Source organism: Auxenochlorella protothecoides (genome assembly GCF_000733215.1).
Source record: "Auxenochlorella protothecoides strain 0710 unplaced genomic scaffold scaffold49, whole genome shotgun sequence".
Lineage (NCBI taxonomy): Eukaryota > Viridiplantae > Chlorophyta > Trebouxiophyceae > Chlorellales > Chlorellaceae > Auxenochlorella > Auxenochlorella protothecoides.
Genome location: NW_011934252.1, coordinates 43,844 through 58,090, shown reverse-complemented (window position 1 = coordinate 58,090; position 14,247 = coordinate 43,844). Strand labels below are relative to the sequence as shown.

At 63.5% G+C, this 14,247-nt stretch overlaps 7 protein-coding genes across 7 annotated transcripts in view; 3 read left to right on the top strand and 4 right to left on the bottom strand.

Moving 5' to 3' along the window:
* Nucleotides 1–1,059: 1,059 nt before the first annotated feature.
* On the bottom strand, nt 1,060–2,794 carry F751_4172 (Uncharacterized protein ycf45; the record flags this gene model as incomplete). The annotated part of the gene is made up of 4 exons (XM_011400514.1): nt 1,060–1,557; nt 1,704–1,888; nt 2,214–2,547; nt 2,702–2,794. 4 exons carry the CDS (start codon nt 2,792–2,794, stop codon nt 1,060–1,062), a joined length of 1,110 nt encoding a protein of 369 aa, XP_011398816.1.
* Nucleotides 2,795–4,246: 1,452 nt separating this feature from the next.
* On the top strand, nt 4,247–5,870 carry F751_4171 (GPI transamidase component PIG-T-like protein; the record flags this gene model as incomplete). Its single annotated transcript, XM_011400513.1, has 3 exons — nt 4,247–4,479; nt 4,584–5,519; nt 5,708–5,870. 3 exons carry the CDS (start codon nt 4,247–4,249, stop codon nt 5,868–5,870), a joined length of 1,332 nt encoding a protein of 443 aa, XP_011398815.1.
* A 410-nt stretch (nt 5,871–6,280) lies between these two features.
* F751_4170 (putative membrane protein) lies at nt 6,281–8,184 on the bottom strand (the record flags this gene model as incomplete). The annotated part of the gene is made up of 4 exons (XM_011400512.1): nt 6,281–6,540; nt 6,779–7,134; nt 7,373–7,664; nt 8,016–8,184. The coding sequence occupies 4 exons, from the start codon at nt 8,182–8,184 to the stop codon at nt 6,281–6,283; spliced, it is 1,077 nt and encodes a 358-aa protein (XP_011398814.1).
* Nucleotides 8,185–9,078: 894 nt separating this feature from the next.
* F751_4169 (hypothetical protein) lies at nt 9,079–9,756 on the bottom strand (the record flags this gene model as incomplete). Its single annotated transcript, XM_011400511.1, has 1 exon — nt 9,079–9,756. One exon carries the CDS (start codon nt 9,754–9,756, stop codon nt 9,079–9,081), a length of 678 nt encoding a protein of 225 aa, XP_011398813.1.
* On the top strand, nt 9,109–11,041 carry F751_4168 (NAD kinase 2, chloroplastic; the record flags this gene model as incomplete). Its single annotated transcript, XM_011400510.1, has 5 exons — nt 9,109–9,225; nt 9,523–9,765; nt 9,936–10,166; nt 10,383–10,519; nt 10,771–11,041. The coding sequence occupies 5 exons, from the start codon at nt 9,109–9,111 to the stop codon at nt 11,039–11,041; spliced, it is 999 nt and encodes a 332-aa protein (XP_011398812.1).
* Nucleotides 11,042–12,144: 1,103 nt separating this feature from the next.
* Nucleotides 12,145–12,860, bottom strand: F751_4167 (Coatomer subunit zeta-3; the record flags this gene model as incomplete). The annotated part of the gene is made up of 4 exons (XM_011400509.1): nt 12,145–12,226; nt 12,325–12,472; nt 12,575–12,651; nt 12,754–12,860. 4 exons carry the CDS (start codon nt 12,858–12,860, stop codon nt 12,145–12,147), a joined length of 414 nt encoding a protein of 137 aa, XP_011398811.1.
* A 439-nt stretch (nt 12,861–13,299) lies between these two features.
* F751_4166 (Proteasome subunit beta type-7-A) overlaps nt 13,300–14,247 on the top strand; it is a gene marked incomplete at both ends in the record, with an annotated part of 2,688 nt that continues 1,740 nt past the window's right edge. Inside the window, 3 exons of the mRNA XM_011400508.1 lie at nt 13,300–13,425; nt 13,518–13,756; nt 13,981–14,050. Of these exons, the coding sequence (XP_011398810.1) occupies nt 13,300–13,425; nt 13,518–13,756; nt 13,981–14,050 (435 nt within the window). The remainder of the gene's footprint in view (nt 13,426–13,517; nt 13,757–13,980; nt 14,051–14,247) is intronic.

Genomic DNA, 14,247 nt, shown 5'->3' with positions numbered 1-14,247 from the left:
TGCGCACACAGAGGAGGAGAGTGAAGTCAATCCCCCACCCTGTGATGTGTCCTGAGGCCTATGTCCAAGATCAAGGCAAGTTTTACTCTGCCATGAGCCTGCCAGCGAACCCGCTCATGATCTCTTGAACGGGTTGCTGCGCTTCTTCTTCTTGTTGAAGCCTGCGAGGAGATGTGAGCAGGTGAGGAAGGGGCACTGAAAGATGGTCCTGAGTAATGATGCCTACTGTTCATGCACTCCAGCACCAGATACAACACACATTTACCAACACCATTCAACCAAACCCCGCCCCAGCTCACTGGTGCTGAAGGAGGAGAAGTCGTCCTGCCACCCGGCCCCGCCCGACCCCGCACTGCCAGTGAGGCCCAGAGCAGACAGTTCCGTTAGCGCATCCTGCACAAGGAGGGTGCTTGGAACAGTGCTGCGGGGGCGGCCTTGATCGTACAAGGACACAACCAGCGGCATGATTCATACAGGGTAGCAGAGCACTGCTGCTGCTCTGCCTGCCTCAAGATTTAGCATTATGAACATGCTACAGACCGGGGGAGCACATGGCGAGCTGCACTGCCACAGTACAGTCTCATGGCACCCAGATCCCGGTGTAAGTCTAGCATCTCGGCTCTGGGTTCACGACCCATACCTTTCCCTCCCACAGCCCCTGCTCACCTCGTCGGGCACCTCCCGCAGGCGCGTGGCCCACGCAAAGGGGTCTGGCGCCCTGCTCTCCTCCACCGCCCCGGCGCCCGCCGTACGAGGCAGCCCGTTCCGGGCGACGCCCGCCCCAAACATGGCGTCAAAGGCCCCGCCGGCGCCCGCGCCGGGACGCAGGGAGGCCGGGCCCCCCTGCGCCAGCGGGTTCGGCCCGGAATCCCCCGTCAGACCATCTGTGGCGGGGAAGGGGTTATGGATCGAGGGCGAGCAGAAATGGCATTGCACCCAGGCCGGCACGCGCGGGGGGGGGGGGCAATCAAACAGCCCTGGGGTGGAAGGGCAACTGCTAGTGGATCATGAATCCTGACCTTGCCCTCCGAGCTCCTGATCAAACGCGGGTTTCTCCCACTACCCACCCCCTTCCTTCCAACCCCTCTCCTCACCCCCTGCGTCGTAGCGTGCGCGCTCGACCACGACGCCGCCCGCCTGCGCGTCGCGCGTGCGCAGCTGCACCATGGGCGTGCGCCCCGCCAGCAGGCAGTCCACGCTCTCCTCCACCCAGTGCGTGACCCAGCGCGCGCGCTCGCGCATCTCGATCACCACGGGGAAGGTAGCGGGCGCGCAGCGCTCCAGCACCGACTTCTGGCTCCCCCGCGCCCGCGCCTCGTCGTCGCCCAGTGTCACGCTGGTCACGCCCCCCACCAAGTCGCTCAGCGTCGGATTCTTGATCAGGTTGCCCAGCGTCTGCCCGTGCGCGGTGGCCACCAGCATGACCCCCCGCTCCGCGATGGTGCGGCAGGCCAGCGCCTCCGCCGCCGTCCCGATCTCGTCCACGATCACCACCTGGGGCATGTGGTTCTCCACCGCCTCAATCATCACCGCGTGCTGCGCGCTGGGGTCCGGCACCTGTGTGTGAGGAGGGTGAGGGGCTTGGTGGTGGGGTGTCTACGAGAGGCACTGGTCGTATCGAGTCAGCACATGCTGCTCCGCACCAAGAGAGGCGGACAACTGCCCAGACCCCCCATTCCCCCTTTCCACGCCACCCACCCTACCTGCATGCGCCGCGCGCCGCCGATGCCCGGGTGGGGCACATCCCCATCGCCGCCGATCTCGTTGCTGGTGTCGATGATGATGACGCGGCGTGCGTGATCGTCCGCCAGCGACCGCGCCAGCTCACGGATGACGGTGGTCTTGCCCACGCCGGGGCGACCCAGGAACAGGAGGGAGGTGGGGTCGGCTGTAGGGTAGGGGTGGGGGTAAATTTAGGTGAATACAGATGAGAGTGGGGGGGGGGGGGTCAGTTTGGGAGGGGGAATCATGTGGTTGGGGCAGAGCCTGTGCTGACTTGATGGTGTGGTTGATGCATGCCGCCAGCCTTCATCTCCAGGCCCCGTTGCTTCATCATCCAATTCCTCAGCAACACTGCCTGCCGGCAAATGCAAGCCCAACAAACACGACACGCAGTCACCACCACCACCACCACTCCATGTGTCCTCTCATCGACACATTCCATTCCCTCTCTCACCCTTCCCCCCCCCTCTTCAAAAGAAAGCCACACACACCCTGCAGGATGTCGGCCAGCATGTCCATGTGCCCGGTCACCGCACGCCCGACGCGGCAGGTCAGCCCCACCACGCTGCCCTTGCGATTGCGGATGGCGCTGATGCGGTGCAGCGTGCCGGTGATGCCCGCGCGGTTGTCGCCCCCGAACTCGCCCACCGCCGCCATGGCGCGGTCCAGGTCGGCGCGGTCCACCGGGCGCTCGCGTAACACCTCGCCGCCCGCCTGGTTGAGAAAGCGTGCCTCGGGGCGGCGGCCCAGGTCCAGCACCACCTCCAGCAGGGAGGCGCGGTGGGGGTGCTGGCACAGCCCGCCCCGGAGGTCGGGGGGGAGCACCTGCGAGAGGGATTCGTTATGTTTGAAGGGGGTGAATCGATCTAGGAATGGCAATCAGGCAGGCGGATAGAAGGGAGACGCAAGGGCACAGGTGCAGCCCGACAACCGCACCCCATGATCCACTCTCCGTCAAGTCATACCAACCCAAGGTCACCTTGAGCAGCTCCTCCAGGTCATCACGCACGATCACCGATCCATCCTCGTCCACCAGGCTCTCTGCAGTCATCAGAGGGGTATGGTCGACCATCGCTCGAGTTAACTCCATCACAGGTATCTAGGCCCCAAGCCCATGAGCATGACGCCGCTGTTGTTAGCTGAACCACTCCAGCACACCCTCAGGAATCACAAACCCGCAGAAACACACCCTGGAACTCCTGCACAGGTCCTCACCTTCCTCGACGGGCTCGTACCACGCCTCATCCTTCGGCAGGCTCCTACATGCCACGGACCCCTGCCGACCAGAGGTCCATGACAGAGATGTCATGGAGGTCGGCAGGCCACCATGCCGGCCTGGAATCCTCGAGCCTTCCTTCATTAAGGTGTCCTTGGATCTCACGAGGCATTGAACCTCCCGCACTGGTTCCGGGCGGGCTCCATGAGGGTACAGGGCGGAGCCCCGACCGCCCCAGCAGGGGCGTGTCCCGGCAGGGCCAACGAGACGCATCGTGTGGGAGATCGATCCCATTTTCCTGCCAAATTAGTGTGCTGGGGCCTAGTCCTGGATACGATGGCCCATCATGCTGTCTGTAATGAATGTTTGAATGCTGATTCTGGCCGGGCATTTTCGTCGATGCGATGCCCCACTTCAAATTTGTGGATCCTGCGCGCTGCGATTTTGGCGAGCATGCCCACTTCGCGGAACGCAGGTGCATAGGAATCTCCTCCACGACGCTCGCATGCACTCGTACCGTAAATTCTGGATGCTCCTAGTGCGCCATCGTGTCACTGCCGGCGTTTTGTGATCCAAGTCCCCAGTCACGACAAACCCCGCATCCCTAGTCAAGGTCTTCTCAGTCGTATTCGCGTCGCATTGATTTCTACAGTTTTGTAACTTTGGATAAAGTACATCATAAAATGTGCATCTCGCCAAAACACTTGGAACCCTGATCTTAGAGGATGTAGCCATCGGCGGGGTGCTGCTCCCAGCCAGTGAGCAACCCCGGCATCTACGACCATGCCGCGACCCGTGCCCGCTGCACGCGCCCTGGCCTGGACCATTCTTGTATGCTTTGGAGCTCAGCACGTGAAGGTCAGCTCGTCTTCATCATCTGGGCTGTACAGCGCATTGGACGCACAGCACCGCACTGCAGGCCCTGTTTTACTTACAAACCCTGATCATACTGCAACAGGCTGAGTACCATGAGCGCATGAGAATTAGCAACACACCACATGGAACCAGCCTGGTGGGTGCATGGGTGCAGACCCAGGAGGTGGCAAGGCCGGACATGCACGTTGCGGACTATTCCTTGCGTTTTGTAACCTGCCACTTTGAGCCTGCTCATCCCTGTATTGGCCCCCCAAACCCCAACCCCAACCCCAGCTCCAAGCTCACTTTACCGTGACGGGCAACGTCAGCAGCCCCGTCCTTGGCGACCTGCCTGCCGCCCTCGTGACCCTGGTCCGAACCCACAACCTTCGGCGGCTGGAGGTGAGCCTCACGCAGGGCCGGCGGCTTGAAACGGCTGCAGAGGACATGCCCATGTCGCCCCATGGTCTTGTGGTCAAGTGGGCACGAGGTGATGGTGGCCTCGTGGACAGGGAGGAAAGAGCGGTCAAGAGTTACCGCCACTCCGCCGGGGATGATGCGCTGCGGCGCGGCCTGGGCGCCATCCTCTGTGCGGGCACGCTGCACGGCCAGGTCGCCTCTGCTCATCCACGCCTGGGGTGGTGGAGCGTGCCTGGCATGCCTACCGTGCAAGCCGCAAACGGCAGGTGGGAGGGGTTGCAGTGGATGCTTGAGGATCTGTAAATCTCCTGGCTTTGTAGAAATGAACAGGCGTAGACCCAACCCCTATGTTCCCCATGCCGTCCCCCAGCCAGCAGACGCTGCTGATGGCGCCGCTGGAGGCCGCGTGCGGCGAGAACCTGGCGCGGTGGCAGGCGCTGCTGCCCTGCGGCGTGCGCGCCGGGCTCGCGGCCGCCCTGGCCCCCGTCGCCCGCGTTACTGGGGCGGCCACCTGGCGCTCATACGTACTCGCTTTGCAGAGTGACGGCGCCGGCGGCGCAGTCATGGACCTGGTGCTGCACCTGGTCGGGCCGAAGGCGGGGCTCCAGGCGCTGGCGGAAACTGGGACGCGGGCCTGCCCGGCGGCGACGAGCTCTCCTGCACTGGGGCCTGGGGTGCGGGGGCCTCCTCTGCTCGCTCCAAATTTTGTGACCACAGCTGCACGCGTCGAGGCCTGGAGCTTCGTCACCCACCCCTCACCCACCTCGGGGCGGCTGGCGGCGACGGTGCGCGCCGTCGAAGGGGCGCTGGGGCCGGGGCGCCTGCACGTCGTGCAGCTCGTGCCGCGCGCCCTGCGTGTGGTTGATGCACAGACGACCCTGCTGGACCCGCGCCCGGGCTTGCATACGCTGTGGGAGCGACACGAGACAGACGAGGTATCAGGCGACGCATTGTTGGAGTTGGAGGTGGAGGTGCCGGCGGGGATGGCGGCTTCAACCCACGGCACCGCCACACCCCTCCTCCGCCTTGACTGCTGGTTCGACCGCTTCATTCTGCCCGTGGGGGACTACCCTGCCGACGCCTCGCGTGGCATCGCCCTGCCTGGGGCCATCGTCACGTGGACGCCCCATGTGGACGGCGCTCCGTGCGCCGACAGCATCTGCACCGCTGCGGCCCACCAGGTCAGCGCCGGCCACGCGCTGGTCGCCCTGCCCATCCCGGACTTCAGCATGCCCTTCAACGTTGCGAGCTTCACCGCCCTCGCCCTCTCCCTCATCTTCGCTTCCGTCCTGTCTGTGCTCCTCCGGTGGGTGCTGAGCACAGGAGTGGGGGGTGGTGACAGGGGCAAATTAATCCCCGTGGTGGCATCTGAGGTACTCCGTGGCTGCACGGCGGGCATGCGCACATCTCCATCCACTGCAAACAGTGTGTCCGAGAGGTCTCGTCGCTAAGACACTCCTGACACCTGTTGACCCCTTCCGCATCTCCTCATAGGGACGATGCAGCGGGCAGCCCGGCAACAGACCCTTTAGGGCAGGGAGTGGCAAAGGTCCTGGCCCGGAAGCTGGCCCTGGCCCTGCTGCTGGCCGGCGTGCTCATCACTGCATTCGACCCCGGGCCCCTGGAGGGCGTCCTGCGTGGATGGACCTGGGCCTGAGCGTGCAGTGTCCGAGCCACAGGGGTACATCCACTCGAGAAAGGTCACTCGGTGAGACTTAGTCCACTCAGCGGCAAGTTTACCAGCTTCATGTCCACCTCGCATCACCAACGAGTCATGCAAGCTGCAGCATTGTTACAAAAGGCTCTGAGACCAGGGTGTGCAGCATGGACCGCTCGCAATCAGCTTGACAGTCAAAAGTGCTGGGGGTTCCGAGAAAAAAACATTCATGGGGAACCATCCCATGAGGACAGAGAGTACATGGCCAAATTAGTCGTACAGAGCACCCTGGGGGCCGAAGATGCCTGTGCCTTCGGGCTCAGCTGTGCAGCACCCCAGGAGGCATCACCAAAATTGTACGGCGCTCAGGTAGCGGGGAGGAAGGGGGATTCGTTGTCACCGGGTTCCTTTCAGGAGGCGGGTGCCGCCAGGCGGTGTGGCACGCCCCTGCCGTCCCTGCGCTGCGCCGCATGCCGGTGCTGCGCTGGCGGCGCTGCGTGGCGGGCCGCCTGCGCCTCGTGCTGGCGGGCCGCCTGCGCCTCGTGCTGGCAGGCCGCCCAGAGGGGCAGCGCGAACTTGGCGACCTGCCAGACGCACGCCACGGGGAAGCTGGTCAGGGAGGGCTGCGCCAGCGCCAGCGTGCTCAGCGTGAAGACCGCCTGGAGCAGGCCTGCGCGCGTGGGTGGTGTTGGGCCGTGAGTGGTGCGAGGGAGGAGCAGGTGGGCTGGAGGGAGGAGGGGAGGGCTCTGCGGGGGGGGAACAATAACATCCGTCCCAGCTATGCATGAAAGAGCAGAGGGCAAGCCCTGCAGGTCGGCGGGAGGAACGGTGCAGGAGTCTGGCGGGCGGGCGGTCGGGCGTCCCGTCCTCCCCAACCCCGCACCACCCCCGGCCGCCGGCGCGCGCACCGTAGACAACCACGCGTCGCGCGACCGAGCCGTGCAGCACCACGGCCGCCAGGAGGTTGCCCGCCCGCTTAGCACGGCGCGACAGGCACCGGAAGCTGGTGTCGTGACCGCGCGCCTGGATGCGCCGCGCGAAGCCGACCTGGACTACCAGCCAGTAGTGCAGCTGCCAGGCGGCGTAGAAGAGGAGCGGGGCGGCGACGCGCCAGCCCAGCAGCGCAGGCAGGTCAGACCTCTTCAGCCAGGAGAGGGCGGGGGCCGGCGCGGGCCGCTGCAGGCGTGCCGCCCACGTTTCGGTGCCGGGGCCGAAATGCTGGTGGGCAAACATGGCCAGGCCGGGCAGCAGGTGCATGAGAGTGCTGCGAAGATCATGGGAGCGGGCCAGGGGAGCTGAGGGGTGCAGCACAGAGACGAGGGCTGGCTGTATGAAGATTGGGCCTGTCATGTCAACTCTCTCCACATGTGGACACTGTGACCAGGTAACTCCTCCCCCTTCCAAGACGAGGCCAGGCAGGCTGCACGCTGGTGTGCACATGAGCAGCAGATCCCACCCATCCGCTGGGGACCCCATTGGAAGCACACACACAAAACACATACCTGGTCGTGTGGTCTGCCGAGCCAAAGGTCCAGCGGCAGCGCCAGGCCGCCAGGGCGCAGGCCACCGGGCCATCTGCCAGCGAGTAGAGGGCTGCGGAAAGGTGGGGCAGGTCCCAGCCCGCCGCGCCGCCCGCCAGGTACCAGGCCACCGCGGCGTTGACCCAGTAGCAGAAGTCGAAGAGGTAGAAGAGGTTGTAGCCGCGGTGTCTGAAGACAAAGTCGTAGAAGCGCCAGGGCATGGCCACGGTGAGGAAGGCGAAGAAAACGCGGGGCAGGGCCCAGGGCGCGGCCCCTGCACGGATGCAGCAGGGAGGAAGGGGGGGGGGTCATGGTCCTCTGAGCCGGGGATTGCAGCAGGGCGTGGCCTTGAGCGATCGATGCTGGGGTGGGAGTCAGCCACTGTGCTCTGCCTGTTCAAGTACCACTGGAAACCTATTTCTCCCCTGGCCAGACTTTGCCCAGCAACACGGATTTCATAAACGAGGTCAACCCAGATAGGAATACTGATTGTCGCCCAAATACCGCGCTCCCCACCCACCCGTCACGAAAATTATGTGGGCGAAAGCGGCCAGCCCAACCGCTGTCTGTTGCGCAGAGGGGTTCCGGACTGGTGGGGGTCTTCGGCGGGCTTTGGGCGCCTGACCCTCCTCTCCACAGCTGCCTGCGTACTTTGCGTTGGATACATGCTTGCGCAGCCCAGCTTTGAGCGCTGCGCAGGACTTTTGGAGGGTGTCGAGGTCAAAGACGTTTTCAAAAGAACCTAGGGCAGCAAGCCCATCCCGGCTCAGTCGTCCGCGAAGCCCAATCGCCATGGCGAACGGGACAGCGAGGGCAAACAATGCTGCCTTGGTGACCTGCCGGCATCTTATTGGGCCCGAGGCCGAGTTGGAAGCGCATATACCCCGAAGAAAAGATTCGGAAACCCTGCTGATCCACGTGGTCGGAACTCTGCGGAGTGCATGCTGGGCGAATGGATCCATCCCAAGGTCCATATCCCCAGTGTGAGCTTTACTTCGGAGCAGGGAATCCCCCCCTCTCGTTGCAGACAGTACAGAGTGCAGCATTTATTGTTTCTGAGAGCCGCAAGCTGCTCGATAGTCTTCCGCTCCATGCCGACATGGAAAGCGGAATGACCTCATGACTGGGGAGCTTCTCTACTCCGAGACGACCCTGCTGGGGCGTGCCTCCCCCCGGCACACCCGTCATGGGCCACATTGGACGGGATGCTTCACCTCCAGGAGGCCAAAGAGGGGCTGCAATGCGTGTGTGTCCGCCAGAACGCTCAACGACGTGCAGCAGCCTGTCAAGCCCCATGCCCACCTCGCTCCCAAGAGCGATGTGTATCTGTTGCGCTCAGATGGACTCTCTTGTTCCCGTGAGATCGTGGAAGGTGCGACGACAGGGAGGCATTGGCCGCGACGAGCGACACAGTCTCTTGCTCCGACATGGCTATCCTCTGTCTCACACTGGGGCATGGGTGCTCTGCTCCCGGCCCTCTCCCCCATTCATTCACTGCTCTAACCCCTCCTGCACAGCAAACGGAAGCCTGAGCTTCGCCTGCACTAGCTCTCAGCAGCACCTCTTAGTCTGGAAGCAGCGCCCCAAATGGTATTGCTCACTCATGATGGTGTAGGGCAGGCAGCCCAGACTCTGCCTTAGTGTGCTTGGCAGCGGCTCCATGAGTGCGGATATCGATCCCAGCCTTATCAGCTTGACATTGTCCTGGTCGCAGTGTCATGGTCCTCAAGAAGATCGGGGAGGAGCTGGAGGAGGAGTTTGCTGCGGTGGTGGACTTCCTCGGGCGGGAGCAGGGCTTGCTTGTCGTCGTGGAAGATTCCTGCCATGAGTGCCTGGTGAGCGAATGGTTGGCGCTGTACGTCATGCGTGTGTCTGTTCACACAGCTGTGATGTGCTGCTGTTGGTGGCACATTCTCACTGCAGATGCACACCATGCATCTGCCTTTGATTCTGGGAGGAGGGTGGAGGTTCAATGGCATGGCGGGCAGACCTTGCCCAGGGTTTTGCCTGTCTTGGACCTTGCTGCCTTCACATCTTGAAAACAGCAGGGTTGCCACCTCTGGGGTTGCTTCCAAGTGCTGGGCAGTCGCTGTGACTGCCTCCCCACCCTCCATCCCCCATCCAACTTCCAGGTGCGCCAGGGCCTGGGCAAGTGGATCCTGCCCTTCCACCCCAGCGAGGCCTTTGGCCTGCACCGGGCGGTGGACTTCATCGTCAGCCTGGGGGGCGATGGCCTGATTCTGCACGCTGCGCATCTGTTTGGCACCACCATCCCGCCTATCATCTCCTTCAAGCTGGGCTCCCTGGGGTTCCTCACCTGCCACGACCACCGCGACTATCGCCGACACTTGCACGACGTCATCCATGGCTGCACAGTGGGTTGCAGGGGTGGGGCCAGAGCAGGGGGCCCTGCTATTGGGCTGTGGGTGAGAAGCAAGAGCTGCTCGGGAGTGGACTCTGGTATCTGTTCCGTGAAAGGAGGTGGGTTTGCAGCAGCGCCCACACTTTTCTGGCGGTACATTGCCCCCACCCCTTCACCTCCCAGGAGCTCACCGAGTGCGGCCCCATCAAGAACTCGTCGGGCGTGGCGCTGCAGGGCATCCCCATCACCCTGCGCATGCGCCTGACCTGCAGCGTGGACCGCGCGGATGTCGGCGAGGGGCCGCCCCCCAGCGAAGACTGCGTGGAGGTGCTGAACGAGGTGGTGCTGAGTCGGGGCGCCAACCCCTACCTGTGCAACATCGAGGTGTATGAGCGCGACAACTACATCACCCAGGTGTGCAGAGGGGTGTGGCGGAGGGGAGGGGAGGGGGAGCCTGCTGCCATGGAGGTGTTGGCCTGATGCAGGCCGGCACGTCCCCCGGCCATACCAATGAGCATGGCAGGCGCCCCTTCCCGGCATGCCGACGCTGGGTCTTGCCGAGCGCTGGCACCCTCGTCTGATTCACCGGCGCCCCAGCCCATGCCACCCCCCACCCCCTACCCCAATCAGGTCCAGGCGGATGGGATCCTGGTGGCCACGCCCACGGGCTCCACCGCCTACTCTGTGGCCGCCGGCGGATCCATGGTCCACCCCAACACGCCCGCCATCCTCTTCACCCCCATCTGCCCCCACTCGCTCAGTTTCAGGTGCGTGTGTGTGCGGGAAAGGGGGGTTTGACAGACGCAGTGCCTGGCATGCCGGCTGTGCGGTGGGCGGGCCTGGGGTTTGCGGGGCGCCGGTGAGTGTCATCGCCAGGCACCCCCTGCTCTGCTCCATGCGGTGTTGGATCTGGTCGCCCCTCACCCAGGCCTTGGGTGCTGCTCTGTTCCGCGCCAACAACAGGCCGCCGACGTCTGCATTTCCCAGGTGACACCCCCGCCCGCCCTCCCGCATGCAGGCCCGTGATCCTGCCAGACTACGCGGTGCTGCGCCTGCGGGTGAGCCCCGACGCGCGCTGCGCGGCGCAGGTGTCCTTTGACGGCAAGCGCGGGACGGAGCTGGCCCCCGGCGACTCGCTGCGGGTGTGCATGAGTCCCAACCCGGTGCCCACCATCAACCACGCCGACCAGACCACCGACTGGTTTGGCAGCATCGAGCGCTGCTTCCACTGGAACGACCGGCTGAGCCAGAAGGGGCTGGCGCAGGCGCAGCCGCCCACCCGGCCCTGAGCCCCGGCAGGGCCGGCCAAGATCTGTACGGGGCGCTGACGCAGGCCCGCCCACGCCGAGACGGCACCGGGCGCCGGGGCACCTGCGCCAGCGCCCCCCTTTCCAACCCGTCCCCGCATCCCCGCGCCGTGATCCCTCGCATGGTCCCCTGGGCGGTCCCGCTCTCCCCCCTCGTTTCCTCAGACCCCCAGCGTAGGCGACAGTGTGCCACAAGGTTTGTCGTGAGATTGATGAGCAGCGAGAGGAGGCAGAGCAGGGAGGGGGCGTGCAGGCTTCTGGGTGCGGCTTGAGATCTGGCGGCCAGGGGACAGGGTGCGCGGATGCAGGCCGCATGACTGCGATGTCGTGCGGGGCCCCGCCGATCCCGGGGCTACAGCACAGAGCATGTGTGTCAACCCTCATCGAAGAAGGGAACGTGTCAGTTGGTCCCGAACGGACCCAAAGGCTTGAGACAGTGTCTGGATATTGGGGTTCTGCAGGGAACATGGGCGGTGGGATGAGTGGGATTTGACGGGTATGGGCTGGGAAGGGATATTCCAACAACCCTTGCATGTCTACGCAGGAATGGAAAGTATCGAGTGCCGGCATGCACTGGATGGGATTGAAACGTGGCAGGTTGGTGTCATAGAGCCCATCGTCGGTGCATACGTGAGTGGCCATCACCAAAGCAGCGCAGTCACCCTACTACACGACATCGTCCCCACTTCTTCCCACGCGCGCTCTACAACTGAGGGTCCCTCTGAATCCAACTCCAAACACCTGCCCTGTACCCTACATTGAGAGCGTTGTCGACGGCAAGGGGGCTGCCATCGTCCACGGTCCGCATGGCCACTCGACTCGCAATCGTGCTGCCGTCTGTCTCCAGGATCAATCTATGGATGTGGAGGGGGCCTGGTGAGCGCAAAATGTGCAGGATCATGGTGCGCAAGGTCACCAGCTGAGGTCATGAAGACGCACACCAGTTGGCCTGCCAGGAGCGCTGGCCCTCGCGTTCCCCGAGGCCCAGTCAGGCACTGCTCAAGCAGCAACAGAACCAAAACCAATACACGGCCCTATTCTCAATAAGGATGCCACTCGTTGCACCAAATCATCGGCAAGGTCGCTCACCCCCCCTCGACGATTTCATCCATGGCGAGGAGGATGAGGTCCAGGTTCTCAAGGACCGTCTTCTTCTCCACGGCATTCCTGGCGGAGCAGGCAGGGTTGATGATGGCTGAGGATGCGAATACTACGTGCAACTGCTGAGCGACCAGGGTCATCTGATCACCGCTCTGCACTCATACCTGAGCAGGAGCACAATGGCCTCAACAAATCCAGTCAGCACATTGTGCAGGATGATCTCATTCTCATCCACGCTGCCGGTGACGAAGAACATGAGGTCGCCCACAAACTTGTACACGACCACCACGTTGTCAAAGGTGATGATCTCGGCTGCAGGGGGGGGGTCGGAGGGAGTACTTTCAGCAAACCCTCTGCCAGCCGGTAAGCCCCAACAAAATGTCCTCAACAGGGCAGATCAGCACCACAGCGCACCTTCTCCTCGAGCATTTGTGCGGGATGTCTTGGCAAAGAGAGATTTCTCATAGGCAGCTTGTTGCTGGACAGTGGCCCTGCGAGGCACGGACGTTGTGCAACCGAAGCTAGTACCTCGGAACAGGCCTGGTGCGACGATGGCTGTGCAGCACTCCCCTGCGTCTCCCCCTTTTACTCACCACTCTGATGAATAATAGTTCACGGCAATGCGCTTGCCCTCATTATCCATGAGCAAGACATTTTTGACGACAGGGAGCGTGGGATCCACATCGATGATGTCGTTCATCGTGTCCTCTTCTCCTCTGTGCGTGGAACAATGTTATGTACCGCGATCTACGACCAGCTCGAACGGTGAATAGCCAGGCTGGTGCTCATAAGCAGGTGATCTGGCTCGCGCACTCGAGCTTCGTGGCGGGAAGATGCTTCCCAGTCCGCGACGATGTGATCACATCCTGTGCCTGTTCTCTGAGCGCGAATTGCCCCTGTGGCCATCCAGGCGATCCAAAAGACTGATCACCAGTGCATACAGCGCGGCGCTGCGACGGTCTCACTGTGCGGAGCTCCTTGGACTGATCGTGCCGCAGAGGACCTTCTACTTCGTGTCTTGACAGGCTCCTGCTCCTCTGGATCCGAGTCTCGGCACCCGAGACGAACACTAGGAAAAGAATTGTCTGAGGCATCTCCAGGCTTTGCTCGGTGGCACCCAACACACGACCAGAAGAGCCATGGCGTCCGCCACTGGGGGCTTCAACTTCGATCTGGTCGAGCGCAATGAGCTGCTGCAGAAGCGCGGCATGCAGGGGCCGGGCTTCACGAAAACGGGGACCACCATCGCCGGCATCATCTTCAAGGTGCGGGGGTTGTGCGGCACCCTGTGGCTATGCTCCCTGGCACGCCTGTGCATCCTCACCGGCTGCCATCCCTGCATCCTCCCATCACACAGGACGGCATCGTGCTGGGGGCAGACACCCGTTCCACATCCGGCAGCACCGTGGCCGACAAGAACTGCGAGAAGATCCACTTCATCGCGCCCAACATCTACTGCTGCGGCGCGGGCACGGCAGCCGACACCGAGAACGTGACGGGCATGGTGTCCTCGCAGCTGGAGCTGCACCGGTACGGCACCAACCGCGAGTCGCGTGTGGTCACCGCCCTGACCCTCCTGAAGAGCCACCTGTTCAAGTGGGCCACGGCGTGGGGTTGGGGGGGGGGAGGTGTGTGGCGGCATGGTCGGGGGGACAGGGGTCCTCGGCCTTGGAGACCAAAATGCCGATTCATTGCTGCTTGTTGGTACCCGGAGGGCTGCGACATTCGAATTGCGTGTCGGTGGGGACTGTCGAATGCCATCTCGGTGAGCCCTGGGGATGCTCACGTCCGACCCGGGCCCCCCGCGCGACGCGCTGCAGGTACCAGGGTCACGTGAGCGCAGCCCTCGTCCTGGGCGGCGTGGACTTCAAGGGCCCCCACCTCTTTACTGTGCGTGGTTTGGTGCCGAGAAGATGCATGCTGTGCCCTTCACACCGTTTTCCCCTCATCCCGGGCACCATACTGGCTTGGGGTGGGGCTCTACGCCTCCTTGCCCCAGTCTCAACCAGCATGCTCCCTGTGTGGCAGACCTGCCGTCACCGCACCCCCCCCCCCCCCCCCCCCCCTCCAGATCTACCCCCCCGCGT